The 22,701-nt window shown below is 42.2% G+C and overlaps 1 protein-coding gene across 1 annotated transcript in view; it reads right to left on the bottom strand.

Moving 5' to 3' along the window:
* Nucleotides 1–13,204, bottom strand: part of nrxn1b (neurexin 1b) — a 164,581-nt gene extending 151,377 nt beyond the window's left edge. The window contains 2 exon segments of the mRNA XM_051126038.1: nucleotides 10,774–11,840; nucleotides 13,088–13,204. Coding sequence (XP_050981995.1) covers nucleotides 10,774–11,482 — 709 coding nt within the window. The 5' untranslated portion in view covers nucleotides 11,483–11,840; nucleotides 13,088–13,204.
* Nucleotides 13,205–22,701: the final 9,497 nt, after the last annotated feature.

Here is a 22,701-nt window from a genome sequence, read left to right as displayed (position 1 = left end):
TACTTTAAGTATACTACTATGTCCCTATTTAGGTATTAATTTGTATATATTTTGTTATATGAATATCTGAACATACAAAACATTATGAACAACTTAGTCTAATATGCAGACAACATTGTCATTGTTTGTAAAGCATTTTACAAGATTAAGATATCGAAGGAATGGATATAAGTGATTGAAAGTGTCTAGGCCTCAAAACTAGATACACAAACCTCAAGAACGGTGGCAATCAGCAAATATTAAAAAGATGAGATCTGTATGTCACAGTACAACAAATAACTAACAATAAAGACAAAACAACAACAAAAAAGTTTAAATGAAGTCAGCAAACAGCAAAACAATAATCCTATAACTGGATCATTTATTCATGCTGCAATGCATGCTGGGAACTTACAAAGCCTTAAAATTTCAACAATATGAAATTCTTTGCTCAGACAACTGTGTTTGACTAGATGGGACAACATCTGTGTAATTTTGTTGGTCTGACAAGGGTTTTTAGTTTAAAAAAATAGCATTTTTTAGTATTTGAGACAAAATGTTTCGTAAAATAGAAAATATGTATTTGCATTTTTACAGTGTAGAAGCATCTGTTTTGGTTTCTTCTTCACTTGTTTTTTGGAAATTTTGTACAGGAGATGTGTAATACCATCTCTCATGTATAACAATAAAAAAACAGATTCTCAGAGCACAAGTACAGCTCAAATACTTTTTCTAAGTATAAATCAAGTATACTTAAATGTCATTTTAAGCACATTTCTGAGAAGTACATAAAAAGTAGACTGAAAGTATACTTTCCTATTTTAAGTTTAAAAGAAGTATACTAACAGCACACTTGAATAAACTTCTTTTTCGTAAGGGGTGCCCTGATTGCAGTTTAAAAAAAAGACTGTTGTTTAGTTTGAGCAGGGTTGTAGCTACACTCCAAAATGCACCTTAGATTTCTGAGCAAGTATTGTGTAGCCGAATTTAGGTGACAAGATACAGGTACAGATATAGGTAGGTGACAACATTTATTTAATTTTTCTTGATGCAAATGTAGCTCATATGTTTGGCAAGGAGTGCCGTGGTTTGGCTTCAAGAGAAGCCATCTATAGAGTATTTTGTCCTATCCCCCTACTTATTGTTTGCTGTGGTAGTCAAATTTGATTATTTGTTCATCCATTTTTTATGGTGGGGAGCCACTTTATTGTCTCTTCGTTGGACACACCCAGTTCAGGGCCCGTATTCACAAACATCTTAAGGTAAAAGTAGCTCATAACTCACCGATTTAGGAGAAAATCTTAAAAATAATGGGTGTGTCGGTCCTAAATTTTTGCTCTAAGACTATACAAAGCCTTTTAGCACTAAAACTAGCTCCTAAATCTAGAAGTAGTGAAGAGGACTCCTAAGTCACTAAGACCAAGCCACAAACTATCCTAAAATGGCTGTTGCTGGCAGTCTGCCACAGAACGTAAACATTTTAGAAATATTTGACGATTATGAGCTTTCAAAAAGGTATCGCCTTTGGTTTTGGAGTTTATCCCAACTCCAGATTTTCCTTTGATTATATCCTTGTTTTTACTAACCAGTTTGGCAAGAAGTAACAGCTGCTCTTGCGTCCAGTTTGGTTTTCTTTAACGTTTGCATGTCTTACTATCAGCCATGATTATTCTACTCTGTTAATTAAATGGCTGTTTATATGCATTTTAACTAATTGTTTACGAGAATACATGTAAGAGGCTGACAATTTGAAAGAACATATACTTCTTTAATTAGTGACACTTAGCCTGTATTTTAAAATATTTATCTGAATGTGAATATTTATTTGAATATGGCAACATAATATCTTGCTCCACATTATTTCTATGAATAAATCTCTGACAGAGAGCCCTCTCCTCTCAGCCAATCATAGTTAGTAATCATGCTGACATCATCCATAGCAACAAGGTCAACCCTGCCCTTAATCTTATCTATTCCCTAGTAAAAGTTGGTCTCAGCAGCTTTGTGAATAGGTTGTAAGAGAAAACTCTTAGCTAAAAACCTTAGTGGTAAGATCAAATGTTTTGTGAATACGACTTTCAGTCTCTACTAATGAGCTGTTAAATCTGGTGTTAGATGGAAATATTCAATATGTGCACTGTTGGGGGGCCTCCCAGACAGGTTCTGGAAGCACTTTATTTTTACATTTTATAATTAGTATTTTTACACTAATTATTTTTTCATTTAGTGTAAGTCTTGGAGTAAGAGTGCCACAGTCTCATGGTTGGTTAAATTGTTAAGTTTTGATTTTCCTGCTAGAGCTGTTCTACCTTTCTCCCAGAATCACAATGATAAAATTGCAGAAAAATGTAAGTCTGGAAGTGAAATGACAACAGGATAACAGGCAGATAACGGGCAGATTTGTAATCTCAGGACTGCATTTCCAACAAACCAAAAAAAAAAATAAATAAATAAAAAATTCCAATCTGTGCATCTTTTTAAAACACAATCTTTATAACTAAACATAACCAGCGTCCATCGGGAGAATCGGCTGAATTCCCCAGTAGGTCACTCTGGGGACTTCATCATGGGCCAACAGTACCATTTAACATAAACCGTTTCACACGGGACGCAAAAAGTGCAAGTGTCTAGTTCATTTTCAATCACAAACACATTGAAAGCAGCAAATTGCAGATCATTTTGGTAGCGGCAAATCCATAAAATATTATAAATAAAGTTTATAGCTGCCACAGAGAGCTGTGTATGCACAAACAGTGGAATTTTGGGTGTAGGCGCACATTTCTTTTTGGTGGTGTATATTAAATCCCCCACTTCTTCACCATTTTCTCTCCATACTGTACTTACACACAGAAAAAGCATGTTACATTACTGCATGACTGATAGCTAAAACGTAGCTAATCACACTTCTTCACTTTGTATTTAAAGCAGAGCATCAGTTATTTATACTATTCATTAAAAAGTATCATTTTCTCCTGGCAGAGAGCATGCCTCATGTCTCTCTCTCACAAACATACACACACAAGTGCACATACCCAGAAAAAAAAATGAAAGGATCCACACAGCCACATTGACCATGTACAGTATTGATTATAGCTGAAAAAATAAGTTTAGGTGCTAGGTTTAAATATGTTCTTCTTCTTTTTTTTCAGTCAAAATGATAAAAAATATTTTTAATTATTCACCAGTGTTTTTAAAAGTCAGAGAGAGGTTGTGGGCTAGTCTTGAACATTAAACTCCTGGGATGAAAATGGGCCTCACTCCGGCCCCGATTCACTGTGTTATACAACATGATAAATAATGAAGGAAAATAACACAGAAAGAGAGAAATTCTCAGAAATTGCTTGTAGCTTTGTGCTGTGCTGTGGCATTCAGTCTAAATGGGAATTAAAGTCATGTTCTGAAATTGTCAAATGTACAAATTCAAAGTGTTTTATGAAGATCATTACAAAAGTAAAACTTCTTTACCCTTCATTACACAACCATATAAGCCAAGGTAGTAAATAAAAACATTTATATTTTATAAGATTCATTGCCATGATATTGGACATGGCTTAAAGCAGGGGTGCCCGAACCTGAAAATGTTAGTAACATGCGAATTATTAAAGATAAATAATGTTAGTAAAGAGCCCAAAAATATTCTACACACATTAACTGATGCTGAGTTTTACAAAAATGCTTTATTGCTTTTAGATAACTCTAATAAAATGATGATTATTGTTATCTCATGATAGCTACTGCTTTAAATAATGTTAACAGCATGTGCCTTGAATGTTAAAAGGAAATGCATAAACAATTAACAATTTAACTTATGTTAAGAAATGCATATCTACAAGTTAACATTAATAAAAATTACCTAATGCTGTATGCAGATTTTGTTCGTTGTTAATGTTAACAGATGCATTAACGAACAATAAGAAAAACATTTACCTTATTGTAAAGTGTTATTATGTATACATACTTTCCTAACATTAAATAGTGTATATTTTAACATTATCTAACAAATTAGTTAACATGAATGTTCAGCACCTCTATATAACAATTATGGTAGCACTTTAGAATAGGTAACACTTACTCACTATTAACTACGACTTTTCCCTCAATAAATTCCCAATTTGTTGCTTATTAATAGTTAATAAGAGTAGGGTAGTGTTACGGATCTGGTCGGTGAGCTGCGGACCGCTCACCACCAGATGTCGCTCACCCCTTGTTTTCACGCACGGACTGTTATACCACACCCCGGACTACATTCCCCATCAGCCACTGCTCTTATCACCTGCGCCAATCAGAGACAGTATTTAAACCCCGGTCTTCCTGTCAGTCACTGCCGAGTATTGAATTGTCTTAGCATTCATACAAAGCGCTATCGTTGTAATCCTGTGTCTAGTTTCCATTTGTTTTGCCTTGTTTTTCCCTGCCTTGTGACCTAGCCTAGTTCTTTCGTTTTGTCAGTCTCGCTGCCTGCCTATTGAAACCTCTCGCCTCTCGCCTTATCAGATTACTCTTTGCCTAGCCCTTCACGGATAACGTTCGCCGCTGGATTGACCCACGCCTGTCGCAGATTACTCCTTGTCTCGCCGTCCACATACCTGACTGCCATTGTTTGACCCTGCCTGCCTTGACCATGTCTATGTCTCGTCCATTAAATAAAAGTATGCAGATGGACAGATGGATCCGCTCGTCTCTCATCTCTCTGTTACAGAATACTCGGCCAATAAAGGATCCAGCAACTTTTCATCCGGACACCACACAGGTATGGACACTGCAAGACTGTTGTTAGCCCTCGAGCAGGGCACACGATCGCTCGAGGGCTACATTCAAGAATATCTGGACATTGCACACTTTTCACATCTTCCGGACTGTGTTTTAATAGACTTTTTCATAGAAGGAATAAATCAGCCATTAAAATCAAAACTCCGTCACGAGGGTCAATTTCTGGACTTTGCCCTGTTGTGTGTGGGCTCGCGGTTTACTGTGGGGGTCGCGGAGGAGGAACGCGACAACGCGGTAATGGCGGCCGCACCGGAGCGCATTCATACAATGGCGGCGACGGCAGAACCCGTTTACAAAATGGCGGCGAAAACAGAGCTCTGTCACGTCACAGCTGCCATACCCGAGTCAAGTCAAGTTGCAGCTGCGTTTCCTGAGTCAAGTCAAGTTTCCGAGTCAAGTCAAGGTGCAGCTGTGCTTCCTGAGTCAAGTAAAGTCACAGCTGCCACCCCAGAGTCAAGCAAGATTACAGCCGTTGTTACAGTGTCAAGTCGAGCTACGGCGGTTGTTCCAGAGTCAAGTCAAGCCACAGCTGCTGTTCCTGTGTCAAGTCAAGTTGGAGCAGTGTTCCCTGCGTCAAGTCAAGTCAGAGTCGCTCTTCCTAAGTTCAGTCAAGTTACAGCTGTATTCCCCAAGTCAAGCAAAGTCACAGCCGTGGTTCCTGAGTCAAGCCAAGTCAGAGCTGTCATTCCTGAGTCAAGTAAAGTCAGAGCTGTTGTTCCTGTGTCAAGTCAAATTACAGCTGCTGCTCCTGTTTCAAGTCAAGTTACAGCCGTCTTTCCTGAGCCACTGCACAAGATGGCCACCACGCCAGAGCCTGTCGCCAAGATGGCCGCCACGCCAGAGCCTGCTAACGCCACGTCGACCAAGCCAGCGCCTGCCTACGCCACGTCGACCAAGCCAGCACCCGCTAGCGCCACGTCAGCCAAGCCAGCGCCCGCTAACGCCACGTCAGCCAAGCCACAGCCTGTTCACGTTATGTCTTCTGCTCCTGAGTCTGCACCCGTCATGGCCGCCCTTCCAGATGTGGCTCCTGAATCAAGTCACATTACAGCTGCTGATCCTGCTAAGTCAAGTCAAGACACTACAACACCTTCTGAGTCATGTCAAGCCACATCTGCTTTAGTAAGGTCAAGCCACAGCTGTTCCAGCAAGGTAAAGTCAAGTGAAGCCACAACTGGTCTTAGTGAGCCGAGTCAAGTCAGTCGATCTTCACGAATCAAGTCAATTCACTATTGATCTTCACAAGCCAAGTCAAGTCACCGCAGGACTTCATGTATCAAGTCAAGTCACTACTGAACTTCACAAACCAAGTCAAGTCTTAGTTGATCTCCAAGAGCCAAGTCACGTCTCGTCTGTCCGTCCAGAGCAAAGTCATGTCACGTCTGTCCGTCCAGAGCAAAGTCATGTCACGTCTGACCATCCAGAACAAAGTCACGTCACGTCTGTCTGTCCAGAGCCAAGTCACGTTTCATCTGTCTGTTCAGAGCCCCATTACATCCCCACTGTCTGTCCAGAGTTTCGTCATGACATGCCTGATCGACAAGAGTCAAGTCAAGTCTCGTCTGATGGCCCAGAGCTTCGCCATGTCTCGCCTGACGGCCCAGAACCTCGCCATGTCTCGTCCAACACCCCAAGGGCATGGCCTGTCATGATGGCCAGCGTACTGGACCCATCACTGGTGTCAGCCTCCCAGTGACATCGGCACCTTCTAAACCCACCAGTAAAGAGACCCTGCCACCCGCTGCTGCTCTTCCCTTAATGGCAGTTGCCCTTTGGTGTGTGTGGGCTGCACACTGTGCTCCTGAGGTCACGTCTGTTCACAAGTCAGCTCCTGAGGTCACGTCTGTTCACAAGTCAGCCTCTGAGGTCACGTCTGATCACAAGCCTGCTCCAGAGCTCCCGTCTGATCACAAGCCTGCTCCAGAGCTCTCGTCTGATCACAAGCCTGCTCCAGAGCTTCCGTCTGGTCTCAAGTCTGCCCCAGAGGTCCCGTCTGGTCTCAAGTCTGCTCCAGAGGTCCTGTCTGACCACGAGTCAGCTCCAGAGGCCTTCCCCATCAGAGAAGCTGCGCCAATGCCTCCAGAGGTGTCAGCATTAGCTGTAGAACCTCTTATGGAGGCGGCGTTATCCTTTGGACTCTCTGCTTCTCTCCTTATTCTGTCTGCCTCCTCTGTCCCGGTTCTCCCCAGGTCCCAGTCCATGATGCGGGTTCCTGCTCAGCCCTGGAGGGCCCTGGCGCCTCCAGCTCCGCCCTGGAGGGCCCCGCCGCCTCCTGCTCTGCCTCCTGTTCCGCCCTGGAGGGCCCCTGTGCCTCCTGCTCTGCCCTGGAGGTCTCCTGCTCTGCCTCCGGCTCCGCCCTGGAGGGCTCCTGCGCCTCCTGCTCCGCCCTGGTGGACTCCGGCTCCGCTTGGGTGGGCTCCTGCCCTGCCGGTTTCGCCTCAGTCACTGGGTCCTCCGCACGGACCTGGCCCTCCGGCCCTTGCCCTGTCTCACCCCCGCCCCACCGCTCCTCTGGACTATGGTTCGTTTGGAGCGTCTGGAAGCCGCTCTTTGGGGAGGGGCTATGTTACGGATCTGGTCGGTGAGCTGCGGACCGCTCACCACCAGATGTCGCTCACCCCTTGTTTTCATGCACGGACTGTTATACCACACCCCGGACTACATTCCCCATCAGCCACTGCTCTTATCACCTGCGCCAATCAGAGACAGTATTTAAACCCCGGTCTTCCTGTCAGTCACTGCCGAGTATTGAATTGTCTTAGCATTCATACAAAGCGTTATCCTTGTAATCCTGTGTCTAGTTTCCGTTTGTTTTGCCTTGTTTTTCCCTGCCTTGTGACCTAGCCTAGTTATTTCGTTTTGTCAGTCTCGCTGCCTGCCTATTGAAACCTCTCGCCTGTCTTATCAGATTACTCTTTGCCTAGCCCTTCACGGATAACGTTCGCCACTGGATTGACCCACGCCTGTCGCAGATTACTCCTTGTCTCGCCGTCCACATACCTGACTGCCATTGTTTGACCCTGCCTGCCTTGACCATGTCTATGTCTCATCCATTAAATAAAAGTATGCAGATGGATCCGCTCGTCTCTCGTCTCTCTGTTACAGGTAGATATTAAATTTAAGTATTGGGTAGGATTAGGGCTGTAGAATAAGGTCATGTAGAATAAGGCATTAATATGTGCTTAATTAGTACTAATACATGGCTAATATTCCAGTAAGATGCATGCTAATAAGCAACTAGTTAAGAGACTAAAACAAAGTGTTACCACAATGATTATCAAAAATCCATGAGTTTGTGCAATTCTAAAATGTTGAGAGACAAATGTGTAAAAGTAGTTGGAAACAGCAAACACAGTCTAAAGGATTAGTCTTTAATGTACAAATGCTTGTGTGTACTGTTGCTTAATACTAATAAAACATGTTTTTGAACCCTACTGTAAAATGGAAACTATCTCAGTGTGCTACTCGTGTTTCTAGGCCCTTTACAAATTAAAACAAACAACAACACAATTATATGACTGGACCTTTTCACATGTGAAATTAAATATTATGTAAAGCGCATGAAGTCATGTAAACTTTTAACAATTTTGCGAATATGAATATATTAACAAAACAACAGTGCTGTTAAAATGGGCTGCTCATTGTTAGTTTCACTTACTAACTACTACTACATGTAATAATGATTAATACATAATAAATACACCTTTTTGGTAACACTTTATTTTGCAGTGTCCTTGTTATACAAGTTATATTTACTTACTATAACAATAACATAATTACATGCAACTAACCCTACACCAAACCAATATCCTAACCCTAACCATATAGTACATGTAGTTAACTGTTATTACTCAGTACTTAAATGTAGAATTAAACTGTAACAAGGACACAGAAAAATGAAGTGTAACCAACTTTTTTTTTTACTTGAATACAATGCTTTAATTAAATGAACTTATTAAGAGAAACCGTTTCTAAAGAGATGTTCTTCCATAAACCCCAAAAATAGTGAAGTAAAAGTGATATTAGAATTCAGGCTAAAACAGCAAAATACGTTTTGTGTTGTTGTTGTTGTTGTTGTTGTTGTTTGTGATCTGGATGCAAATACTGTATAACCATCAGTTATTTTTAAATTTAAATATAATCATTGTCAGGTTTCAGTGATTTGTGCATTAATCTACTAAGGAGTCTAAGTCTGTATTCACTAAAAGTTCTGCTGGATAATCACAACATGTTGTATGCAGTATGCAACAAAGCAGTTGCTGTTGGTGACAGAAAATGCATCTTACACGTGTTATGAAACAGAGATGTGGATCATTGGATCATTTCAGATGATGAGTCTGTGTCTTGATGTCTACAGTGCATCTCGCTTACCTTTTATCTCACTAAATGAAGATCTTCTCAGTGTTTAAATACATTATTGTCTACACATTACACATTTGATGGAATATACTAGTCAAAGAACTCAGAGCAAGAGAGATTCCAGGTACAGATATTCTAAATGCTGTAATGAAATGAGCATCCAACATTATTTCTGAGCTGAGTTATTACTGTTGCTGACTGATGCAATCTATAGCTAATCTACACTTTCCAAAAACTGACCAGTCAATCAGTATTTCATATAAGTACAGATACTGTGATGTACATATTTAATCTTTCATTGAGCTTTTAAGGGAAACGCTATGAAGAAAACATGCCATGCCGTAAATATTTACAGTGTGTGACAAATGTAAAAAATATCTCTGATTTATGTAGCATGTGCATTTTATGTAGCTATGCATAACAAGAAATGTGAATGCAAAAGATTAAAGGAATTTATTTAAACTCAAAATTATTAAAGAATAGTTCATCCAAAAAGTGAACATTTGCTGAAAATGTCCTCCCCCTCGGGTCATCTGAGATGTAGATTGGTATATGTTTCTTCATCAGTTTTGGAGAATTGTGTCATTCCATCACTTGCTCCACAGTGGATCCTCTGCAGTGAATGGGTGCCATGAGAATGAGAGTCCAAAAAGCTGATAAAAATGTTACAATAATCCACAAGTAATCCACACCACTGCAGGTAACAACTTTAGAAGCCAAAAGCTGCATGTTTGTAAGAAACAAATCCATTATTATGACATTTTTAACTTTAAACCATTGCATCTGGCTAAAATATGAGTCCATAATCCATTCCTCCAGCGAAAAAAGTCCATCTCCTCTCGTCCCTCACATCAAAATCCACCCACATATTTGTTTAGAGCTGTTTTGGTTCATAAACAGTGCTTGATCTGTGCAGATTTTTCTTTATATTTGACATCTATTTAAATGGGATGACCTTTTCAGTAAGGAAAGCATTATTGTGGATTATGGACTCATATTTCAGCCAGAAGCAATGGTTTAAAACCGTTTAAAATTGTCTTAAAGGAGAAGTCCACCTCCAAAACAAAGATTCACATATAATTTACTCACCCCCTTGTCATCCAAGATGTTCATGTCTTTCTTTCTTCAATCGTAAAGAAATTGTTTGAGGAAAACATTTCAGCATTTTTCTCCATGTAATGGACTGATATGGTGCCCCGAGTTTGAACTTCCAAAATGCAGTTTAAATGCGGCTTCAAAACGATCCCAGAAGAAAGAAAGACATGAACATCTTGGACGACAAGGAGGTGAGTACATTATATGTGAATCTTTGTTTTGGAAGTGGACTTCTCCTTTAATGATAGATTTGTTTCTTTTGTCTTCTTGAGCGGATTACTTGTGGATTATTGTGAAGTTTTTATCAGATGTTTGGACTCTCATTCTGACGGCACACATTCACTGCAGAGGATCCATTGGTGAGACAGTGATGGAATGACACATTTCTTCAAAATCTGATGAAGAAACATACCAATCTTAGATGACCTGAGGGTGAGCACATGTTCAGCAAATGTTCACTTTTTGGATGAACTGTTCCTTTGAAAGCACAATTAATCTAGGTTCATTATTTGTTTTGCAAATCACTTACAGCTTATCAGTCACATGCGTAGATGAATCAGAATATCTTACCTTCACCGCAGTCCTTTCCCTGATAGCCGGTTTCGGAGCAGTCACATGTAGGCTCATTGTTGACAACACTGCATACACCTCCGTTTAAGCACATGTTGTGCGAGCCACAGAGGTCAGCGCTGACCCCGGCGCTGTTAATGATGACAGGCTCCGAGCTGTTGACTTTCAAGTCTGTTATCCAGCCCATAAAGGGAGTGAGATCTTTCACAGTGTCCGATGTCAGCTGTAAAGACACCGATCGCAGTTCTGGCGGAATCCCTCCTAAAAACAAGTGACTGAAGACAGTCATATCCCGCCTTTTGGACTTAACCTTCCCCCACTTTATTTCCTTGTCAACGATGAGTGTAGTGTTTCTGAAGTTCCTCCTGACTGTGATCTCATGCCACTGGTTGTCATTGATGACAACATCTGAAAGCACGGAAACAGGCTCAGCACAGAAAATAGAGAAGCGTAGTCTGAGTTTCCCCTCTTGTATGTGCAGCTCGAGGAAATCGCAGAAGCCTTCATCATCAAAGTACACCAGAAGTCCCTTCAAATTCTTGGTTTTCACGCTGAAGCTCATCTCGCTCTCACAGCACGCGTTCCACATGGGGAACGAGGCCCACTGTCCCTCTGAGCCAGTAAACCTGAGACGAGCTCCAGCTTCCACAGCACATATAACCAGTGCAATCCAGAGGAGATGGGCACCATGTCGCATTTGAAGAGTCATAATGTAGACGTTGCTGAGATTAGAATAATCCTAGTTAGATTCTGAGTGGACAAACTATAATAGTGACCACAATCTCCAAATCACGCAAACCAGCAGACAGTCTTTCTCAGGATCTTTCAGCATCTATAGAGACCATTCCACAGCTTTTCTCCTCATGTCATCAACCTTATATTTGTTTTTCATTTTATTTGTTTTTTTTTCTTTCAACTATTATCCACAGTGTTCAGCGTCATCCATCATGTCACTCTTTGTCTGATACCGTGGTTTTGACCATAAGTGGTTTAAAGGGTTAAATCCTCGTTCAGCAGAAGCAGGCAGCAGACGTCATCTCTGATCCCTCAACATAAGGCCATTGACACTGGAGAAAAAAAACACAGTTCATCTGACAATCTTTCTGACATCCTAAGGAAGAATTAGTTGCTTACAGCAGTGTTTCCCAGCCCTATTTCTGGAGGCAGACCAGAGGTACACATTTTGGATGGCTCTTTTATCTGACTCATCTATTTCAGCTTTTGGAATTGAATCAAGTGTTAGGAATTAGAAAGAGTTAGAAAATGTGTAGTGATGGCGTGTCTCCAGAAACAGGGTTGGGAAGCTCTGACTTAACACAAATCCTAAAACATAAAAACATGACTGTTTTACTATTGCTTATTATACCTGACTCTCAGCGGCCTTCACTCAAGTACACTCGCCAGTGTTCGCCAGGATTAGCATAAAAATATACATAGCAGATCAAGGCAATTGGTCCTATTTATATCAAGGAAAATAAGCACAGATTTTATTTGTTGTCATTTCATGAATTACAATGTCTTTTGGCCAAAATAGTTTGATATTTCTGTAAAACATTCTCTATTTTTCTTTTTCTTTCATAATTGCTTTACTGTGTATATTTTAATAACATAATAATAACAAAGCTTTTGTAAACATGACTTAAATGCAAGGGGAAAAACTGCCTAACCTAATATACATTGGAGTAAATCATATGACATCTAGCCCTATCTCTTATATATATATATATATATAATAATAAGTATAGCCTACATCACGGATTAGAACATCAGCATTATTGTCCATAAGGACTGATTCGCTCGTTGGTAATGTTTGCGTGTACAGCCTTATATAGTTCATAAAGCACAAGTGCACAAGCTCATTAATTCACAGAATAATACAGCGATTGAAAATGCAATCTAGTGTCTGTAATGTCTGTTTGTCATGAATGAATCTCCAGATGTAATCATCACTGCGATCAGAGGTGATACGCCCCATACGCATCTCGAGAACTCCCACATGAGCTCATCTTCTTCAGCAGAAGAACATATTAAAGCCCTTCGTGTTGCATGTTATAAATCTTTTACAGCACGTATGCCATCAAACAGCATTCATCGAGCTCACCTGAATCCATTCAGAAAAGAACAGCAAATGATCCATTCGGACAAAACCGAAACTATATTCCTCACCGCACGAGCGCATCTGGAGTGTTAATAAATGCCGTTTCTGGGAATAAATGACTCGATGTGTATCTATATGGGATTTCTGCAGAATAGACTAGGACACACAACACACACACACAGACAGACGTTTGAAATGATATGAAAATCGGTTTACCCAGCACGCCGCGGCTCTCGTCGACTGATGAAAACGATAGTTTAAGGAAGTTATTGAGGTAAAGCTGTGATGCGAGTAAATGTGCAGGGGCTGTAGCTCTGACACACACCGGGTCACGTGACGAGGCTCTGACCGGGAGGCGCTGCGTTCTGCAGCATCTTGGACAGCGCGAGCGTTCATTCTAGTCAATACAAAGCCCGCGATGATGTCAATTACTATAGCGTGGAAATTGCTATTGCTCCGCACTGAACTAAAAGCGCACTGTTGACATCATTATAATTAACTCAACGGAAACTGCCAAACAATAATTAGAATTATTATTATTATTACAATTATCATTAATAAAACAATAATAATTAAAATAATAATGATTACAGAATAACCTAATTGTGTTTTAGATTGTTATAAAAAAAAGACTCCTATTGTCCATTTGTTAATTTTGGTAAATGATATATTTGTCTGGACTCCAGGCTTCACTCTTGCTGGACTGTTAAAATACACCTGCACACAAACAGCACAGTCATATACTCAGCTCACAAACTCAGCCATTCTGAAGTCTTGCATTTACAAGTTTTTGTGACCCTGCTACTCCCTCGTAGTGTTTTCCCTCATCCTCTGTGGATGTTTTCGTCCATGCTCTGTAGACACCCACCGTCGTCCTCCTTGGACTATTTTAAATTACTCAGAACTGACTCTCTCTTTTGAGAGACAATAACTTTATACACAGTGATCTAATTCCTGCTTAGTGATGTTCTAAACAAGGAGTAAATAAATAGTATTATAATGATAAATTAAGTAATAATTAGGACTGTCAATGAATTATTTGTCATCTAAATAATTATATGATTTGCTCATTATTTAATAATTTAGTCACAAATAATTATATATCAATATTTGCTGAGAAAAACAAACAAACTCAAAATGGTCTAAAAGACTAATTATCATTCAGTCAGGACCTATCAAGTCAAGCCAACCATGCTAACTGAAGCTGCATTTAAGTAAGGCGCCCTGTTTGAGATTTGCCAGTTAAGTGCATAGGAATCAGATTCGCTCATATGGACTGGGTTTGACTTTTTCAAATCAGCTGATGTCTGCGAAGATAAGACAGCAGCAGCTACTGGGTGTGACCACAGATTAGGGAGCTGCACTCATAGCTTTTTGTGCCTCAAGGATGGCTCGAGCATCAGTTCAGAGGTAATGTTCAAAAGCGACTGAAGACCTTTGTCCAATGGCCTTGAGAGTAGAGTGGAGGAAGCTGCAGTTGTAGCTGCCCCTATGTGCAGAGAAGCCGTATATCACTCTGGGGGAAGCCCACAGTATTTGCAGAGTAGGCGGAGACGGGAGGCAAACCAGGCTGTGGACATGGGCTTTCCCTCCGTGGGACTAATGGATCCTGTTGACCAGCTTGTGAATGGCTTCTCAAGTAGGCCAACACAGATGACAGAGGGCAAAAAGTTTGTTTCAGAGATAAAAATGACTGTTTCTTACTTGTTCTTATCAGTTTGAGAATGGTATAGAAATAAGGTGAAGTGGTGAGAATAAATTGACATATCAGAAATTGTAAGGTCATCATGTGACAGATTAAAATATGTGCATGTGGAAAACTCACCACCTCTGAGAAAACCATAGAAAGCCGTTAGCAAAACAGTTTCTAGCAACAGATCAGAAAAAGGCCCAAAGCACCCTTCTCTCAGACTTGATCTCTCAGAATTTTGTAAGAGTGGGAGTGAGAAAGGGAGACGCTGATCATTGCCTTGAGGTTTCACTTTTTTAAGGCCGTTAAGCAGGAGACAAGTAGATGGATTTTTTAGTAAGCTGAGGGTGGATGGATCCAGGTAGAATTGGATGCCGGCCATACTTTTGATGGTTGAAGGTTACATTTTCCATGATTTAAAACAGTGGACTATAAAAGCACTAACATATGATACATCGACAGGCAATACAGCTACAGAGAATGTGCCACAGAAAGAACTAAAGAGAGACCAAGCAGAGTCATACATTTTTAATGTAGATTTGGCTAGACCACTGCACATCCAGTGAGCAGCAGAGTACAAATAGGATTGAAGAATAATGTCTAGTCTAGTATGGTTTGGATGAAAGAGGTGCAGAACCAAAACCAGTGGAAGGTGCAGCATCTGTGTACAATTTAAGGGAGAAGAAGGCAGAAGACTCCAGATTAACATTATAGAAAAATAAGATGCCATTCCAATTATCGAGGAGCAGAAACCAGAACCTGAGATCTGATCTGCAGCCTGTGTCTCATGTAGCTTTAAGATCTTCACCTGACTTGGAGAGGTCAAAGAGCCTTTATATGCATCACAAAATTAAGATGGCCTGGCAAAGAGAACAAATATCTCTTAGAAAAAAAGAACTCAAGGACTTCAAGAGTGTTACGAATCTGGCTGGTGACCATCAGTCTGCTCACCACCAGATGTCGCTCTCTCACATTCACATTACTTTGACTGTTTCACCACACCCTGGACTACATTCCCCATCAGCCATTGCTCTTACCACCTGCATCCAATCAGAGACACTATTTAAGCCCCAGACTTCCGTTCTCTTGTCGCCGAGTATTGAATTGTTTTCTAGCATTCATACAAAGCGTTCTCTGTGTTATCCTGTGTCTAGTTTTCTTGTTTTTGCCTTGTTTACCAGTCTCGTAATTTAGCCTAGTTATTTCATTTTGTCAGTCCCGCTGCCTGCCTATTGAAACCCCTCGCCCGTCTTTTCGGATTACTCTTTTGCCTAGCCCTCGTTTTCGGATAACGTTCGCCGCTGATCGACCCTCGTCTGCTTTTTGGACTATTCTTCGTCTTGCTGTCTAAATACCTGTTTGCCACTGTTTGACCCTGCCTGCCTGTCTTTGTCTCGTCCCTTAAATAAAAGTCTGCAAATGGATCCACTCGCCTCTCGTCTCACTCCCTCTGTAACAGAATACTCGGCCACTAAAGGATCCAGCAACTTTTCATCCGGACGCCACCCAGGTATGGACACTGCAAGACTGTTGTTAGCCCTTGAGCAGGGCACACGATCGCTCGAGGGCTACATACAAGAATATCTGGCTCTCGCTTATTATTCAGATTTGCCTGACTGCACGCTCATAGACTTTTTTTGCGAGGGCATTAATCAGCCGCTTAAATCATGGCTCCTTCGCGTTCATCACTCGAACAGTTTTTGGATTATGCTTTATTGTGTGTGGGCTCACCATCTACCGTGGGTGTCGCGGATGAGGAGCGCGACGCCACGGAACCGCTGGCCACCTGGTTCGCTCGTGAAATGGCGGCCACGCTGGAGTGCGCTCAAGCAATGGCGACGACTACGGATAGCGCTCATCTAATGGCGGCGTCAACAGAACCCGTTCACAAGACGGCGGCCGCGCCGGAGCGCGTTCATACTATGGCGGTGACAGCGGAGCCCGTGCACAAAATGGCAGCGACGGCCGAACCCGTTTACAAAATGGCGGCGAAAACGGAGCTCTGTCAAGTCACAGCTGCCATACCAGAGCCATGTAAAGTTACAGCTGCATTTCCCGGAGTCAAGTCAAGTAGCAGCTGTGTTATCAGAGGCAAGTCAAGTTCCAACTATGTTTCCTGAGTCGAGTCAAGTCAAGTTTCCAAGTCCAGTCAAGTTGCAGCTGTGTTTCCCGAGTCAAGTCAAGTTCCCGAGTCAAGTCAAGTTGCAGCTGCGTTTCCTGAGTCAAGTCAAGTTTCCAAGTCCAGTCAAGTTGCAGCTGTGTTTCCCGAGTCAAGCAAAGTTGCAGCTGTGTTTACTGAGTCAAGTCAAGTTTCCAAGTCAAGTCAAGTTGCAGCTCTGTTTCCTGAGTCAAGTCAAGTTTCCGAGTCCAGTCAAGTCGCGGCTGTTGTTCCAGTGTCAAGTCAAGCTACAGCTGCTGTTCCAGTGAGTCAAGCTACGGCTGCTTTTCCCGTGTCAAGTCAAGCTACGGCTGCTGTTCCCGTATCAAGTCAAGCTACGGCTGCTGTTCCAGTGAGTCAAGCTACGGCTGCTTTTCCCGTGTCAAGTCAAGCTACGGGTGCTGTTCCCGTATCAAGTCAAGCTACGGCTGCTGTTCCAGTGTCAAGTCAAGCTACAGCTGCTGTTCCAGTGAGTCAAGCTATGGCTGCTTTTCCCGTGTCAAGTCAAGCTATGGCTGCTGTTCCCGTATCAAGTCAAGCTACGGCTGCTGTTCCTGTGTCAAGTCAAGCTACGGCTGCTGTTCCTGTGTCAAGTCAAGCTACGGCTGCTGTTCCTGTGTCAAGTCAAGTTAGAGCTGTGTTTCCTGTGTCAAGTCAACTCCTGTCTTGTCTCAAGTCTGCTCCAGTGGTCCCGTCTGGTCTCAAGTCTGCTCCAGTAGTCCCGTCTAGTCTCAAGTCTGCTCCAGAGGTCCCGTCTGACCACGAGTCAGCTCCAGAGGCCTTCCCCGTCAGAGAAGCTGCGCCAATGCCTCCAGAGGTGTCAGCGTTAGCTGTAGAACCTCTTATGGAGGCTGCGTTATCCTTTGGACTCTCTGCTTCTCTCCTTATTCTGTCTGTCTTCTCTGTCCCTGTTCTCCCCAGGTCCCAGTCCATGATGCGGGTTCCTGCTCCGCCCTGGAGGGGCCTGGCGCCTCCTGGCTCCGCCCTGGAGGGCCCTGGCGCCTCCTGCTCTGCCTCCTGTTCCACCCTGGAGGGCTCCTGCACCTCCTGCTCTGCCTCCGGCTCCGCCCTGGAGGGCTTCTGCACCTCCTGTTCTGCCCTGGAGGGCCCCTGCGCCTCCTGTTCCGCCCTGGAGGGCTCCTGCGCCTCCTGCTCCGCCCTGGAGGGCTCCTGTGCCTCCTGCTCTGCCTCCCTGCCTCCTGCTCCCCCTGGAGGGCTCCTGCGCCCGCGGCTCTGCCCTGGAGGGCTCCTGCGCCTCCTGCTCCACCTCCCGCTCCGCCCTGGAGGGCTCCTGCGTCTCCTGCTCCGCCTCCCGCTCCACCCTGGTGGGCTCCTACTCTGTCGGTCCTGCCTCAGTCACCTGGTCCTCTGCATGGACCTGGTCCTCCAACCCTCACCCTGACTACATTCCCCATCAGCTATTGCTCATTGGACTATTCTTCGTCTTGCTGTCTAAATACCTGTTTGCCACTGTTTGACCCTGCCTGCCTCAACCATGTCTTTGTCTCGTCCCTTAAATAAAAGTCTGCAAATGGATCCGCTCGCCTCTCGTCTCACTCCCTCTGTAACAAAGAGGGCCTAACGTATTCTCCTCAGAAAGAGGAGGTGCACTTCAGCACTGAGATACAACAGTCTAACTTTGCATTTAGATAATCCACTTGCAGAAAATTATCTAGAAAATGAAGCATGTGTGGCAATTAGCAGTTATTGAGAAGAATCCAACACTGCACCTCTGACAGTGTACCAAATATTTTTGGCCTACTACGACAGCCAAAGGCGAGACTAACCGAAAAATACAATTTATTTCTCTATTTAATACCAAAAAAATGCCACTGCGATGGATGTAAAGGCACCTGAGATAGTCTTTGTGAGCCATGCATCCCTATCTGCTTGCATAATCAATTTAATTGCATTCTCAATGATAGCGTAAAACAGAGAAAAAGTAGCTAAAGGAATAAGACTGTCAATACGTTGAGCAGCACCATTATGAGGGAAAGATAGTTCAATAATTAAGCACTTTTTCCCCACATATTTATAAGTAGCGATCAGATTAATCAGATAGTTTGGAAAGGGAGATTTATCAAATGGCCTGATCATAAATCCTTTCTTAACCTCCTTTTCTAACAAGGAAATGACTATTTTAGGCTCCTTTTAAACTAAAAGCAAATTAACAGACAAAAGACTAATTAGGCAACAAGGATAACCCTGCTAGAAAACCTTAGAAAAGACCCATTATTAAGTAATTGACAAAGCAGCAGTTAGGATGGTTTCTCAGCTCCTTTCCCAGGCTTGGAATGGTAACTATGGTTGATGTTTTTCTTTGTTTTTCTCCTTTTTCTTAAAGCAATTTCATCTCGGGCACTCAGACTTGACCATCCCTGCAGTAGGCATGAACATATTTACAATTATGGAACTTACAAACATTTCCATTATAATTGTAACACATCGTTGTGTAACCACAAATGGTGCTACCTTACAGTCTCCAGGTTCAAAGCTCGGGCCAGGCGTTTGGAGTTTGGAGAGACAGATTTTGGCCACAGATTGGGAGTCTGAGAGTGAGAACCACAGATCGAGCAGGAGAGAGATTAGTGACCAATGAAGTGTCTGCTGAGGAGATTTAGATTGACTGCAGACCAGTCTAGTCCAATGGCATGTGGTGACATCTATACATGAATGAACCTGACAATGCACATCATGAAAAAAAGCATGAATAAGCTGGGCTCAACAGCTGAGACATAAAGAGTGGTAAAGGGCCTAAGAACACAAGGCTACAAAGAACCATGCCCCTACGAGAGAATGAGCTACCAGGATCTGGGTAGCGTCACAAATTTATGGGGAGAAGCCCAGCTTACAGTGGCATAAACATTCTGCAAGTAAAACCCCTTAAACAGAGCCCAAGAGGCAGCCACGTCTGTAGTAAAGTGTGCTCTGAGACTATAAAGCTTGTGGAAGATGTAGCTTCCTGCTACGGGATGATGATACCCAGTCATGGCTCATCCATGATCTAATGCTGCTCTACGCATTTCCTCCACTTTCCCTGATAACGCCTACCCTCGCCTGGGTGAGAGAATGGAGTCTGAATCTGATTTGGAATGAAGAGCTGGTGACTCTTCCTGAAAGAGCTGGTTCTGTTGATGTAAACCCATAGGGCACACACAGGACATAAAGCATTCAGCCTCTGTACTCTGCATTCTGGAACCACTCTTCTAATGACTGAAAGGGAATGATGAGTAGCCTTCATAAATCTACAAATAAGGGGGTGTTCTGCTCCACTATAGTGCCGTCAAACCCAACATCATATGCAGCAATAGTTGCTAAGTAGACCCTAATAGTAGAAAAAGATTTTACACAATCCAAGTCTTGGAAGGAGCCCAAAATGTCAGCCGGTGCCCTTCGCACTACTTCTCAAATGCACGCCAATTACAATCATATAGGGGTTGTGCAGAAGAAGCCATATCATTCTGAATAGTGGCAATAACGTGAGAGGAATGTGTTTAAGTTTGCCTTCACATGGGCTAGGCCCAGAGGGTCACTCTGTCTGGGTGAGGGTGGAAGATTTCCCTGTTTGCTTGGGAGGGGAGGTTCATACATAATGGGAGGTGCCATGGCTGGGCATACAGAAGCAGACTGATCTCTGCCAGCTTTAGTTCTTTGGGGCACATGGGTGCTATCAAAATCAGAATCAGGCTCCATTCTCTTCGGCATTATCAGGCTGTCAGGTGATGTTCGTGCAGCAACACCTAATGACTTTTGATGTATTAGAAACACAAGCCTAAAATTGAGCGCCGCTCTTGTATGTTTTGTTTTGTTTTGGTTAGTTGAGAATAAGTAAGTTATGGCGTGGACACGCCGAAGACTTTCTTTTTGTTTTCCTTTAATAGTTAAGTTAGTCTTGGGAATTGAGTTTGGTTTTGTTTTATTCTTTTCTTTTCTTTGGTGCTACTTGCATCCCTTTTTCCTTTGCAAGTTTATTATTTTGTTTCCATTTCTTATGTAAATATTGTGAAAATATAGTTTTTCCCTTTATTGTTATTTTGCTATTTGTTTGTTATTATTATTATTATTACTTCACATTTTCTATTTCCCTTTTCTTCTCTAATTTGTAAATAAACTTTTCACCAGAGTTGATTTTGAGAGCCCATTTTGTTTTATTTCAGCAAATGTTTTGGATTCATGCATGCATCTGAACATAGAGCTGCACTTGCTGTGTATTGGTGGTAGATGATATCCTGGAAGGAGTCCATGATGAGCTTTTAAACTTGAAAACATTATGACATTGTGACTGTATTCTTTCAACGAATCTAAAAGTGGCTCATCCTCTGCATCACACCTGGCATAACCCTTTTCTTTCCGCCTTTTTCTAGGAGGGCAATTTGGACCTTAAAATCATAATCATCCTGCTCCTATAGAATACTGTGCAAAGGTATCTTTTTAACACCTGCAAAATCCCAGGTGAACCTTTTCAAGTTGTCTTTAATTCCCAAAACCATGCATTTAGCAGCAAGTCCATGCTATTTGCCTGAAGGTACTTTGACAGTGGTATAGTCTGAGCAAGTCTTCAAAGAAAATCTACAGAGTATGGTTTCCTATCTGAGTAATGCCTCTATGCGTCCTCTGGCCTTCACTCTCACAGTGGGCTGCTTTGCATGGTCTTTCCCCACCTTTGTCATGGTGGCTACAAGGTCAATAAAAACATGCCCCGTCAGGATTTCCAAAATATCAGAAGACTTTGCATAGTGCATTGTCTTTGGACCGCGTTTTCTCTGTTGAAAAAATACTTCTGTGTCTCCTGTCCTTACTGACCATCTTTCATGCATTTGTACAACCCATCTATGAATGTGGTGATGTCATTTAACAGCAAGAAACAGGTAATTCACCTGACACTACAATTCCATTTGTGGCTGCCAACACAACTGTGCAGAAAATTGCCCTTGCATGTTTGCAGCTCCATCTGTTAAACTGCCAACACATTTTTGATGTCAGTGCCAATCCTTTCCAAAACTCTCTTCAGCAAAACAAGATTTTCCCCAGTAAAATTCACATTCAATGACAGCTATTAGCTGTTATCTTATTTATGACATCTGTCACATCTTACAGTACAGTGGCACATCTTACTAAGCTTCCTCAACGCCTTCAGTAATGTTCTGATGGATAAAGAGACACTAATGGCTGTTGTCTTCGCAAGGGAACCTCTTCCTTGCAGACATCACTCGTTAAGCATATACAGATCTCTGACTGGTTATGGGGAAATGTGGTCCATTTTATGGCCATTTTGTGTGATGCGAGTAAATATGTGATGCTGTGGATGTGTGTGACCATTACCTTGTCTCTTACATGTTACACTTAGCCAAGGGCACTCACTCTGCACGGACTTTACCACAGACCTTCTGGGCCTATAACAGTCGGTGGACTGAAAGGTTTGGGTGATTTTAATGTTTTAACAGACCAAATGAAACAACGTGTGTTTACAAAAGGAGTTATAATCAAGCCTGCTGAAGCTACTTTAAATCAGTTATTCCTGCCTATCTGTATGTCTCAGTATACATGGCATGATGTGTATTAGAATAATTGTTACTAACTGATGCAACATCTCATTTGTGTAGCGTTCTTTGCGCTTCACCTCTAAAGGTTCTGGGTTGTTTTAAGACCCAGGAGCAAGCTTTTTTTCTCCCTCTCTCTCCCTGCCTGTGTGAGCAGCGGTACGATCAGACCCCCAAACTGTAGTCACAGTGATCATTTGCTTAGTAAAACCTAAAATCTGTTATGTGTGGATCATTTCCCGAACAAAGTTACACTCCTTTAGTTTGAAATCAAATTTTAAAGTGCATGTAAAAGTACTTGATCATGTGAAAGGAAACATTTAAAACCCTAATGACCCAAAATGGCAGATCTGATGAGTGAACAACTGTTGCAAGAGTAATTAATTTATTTAATGATTAATTTAAATCACTATAAATGCAATGTCACTAAAGACAACAAATC

Source organism: Labeo rohita, chromosome 13 (genome assembly GCF_022985175.1).
Source record: "Labeo rohita strain BAU-BD-2019 chromosome 13, IGBB_LRoh.1.0, whole genome shotgun sequence".
NCBI classification, from domain to species: Eukaryota; Metazoa; Chordata; class Actinopteri; order Cypriniformes; family Cyprinidae; genus Labeo; species Labeo rohita.
This window is presented reverse-complemented; position numbering and strand designations above follow the sequence as displayed.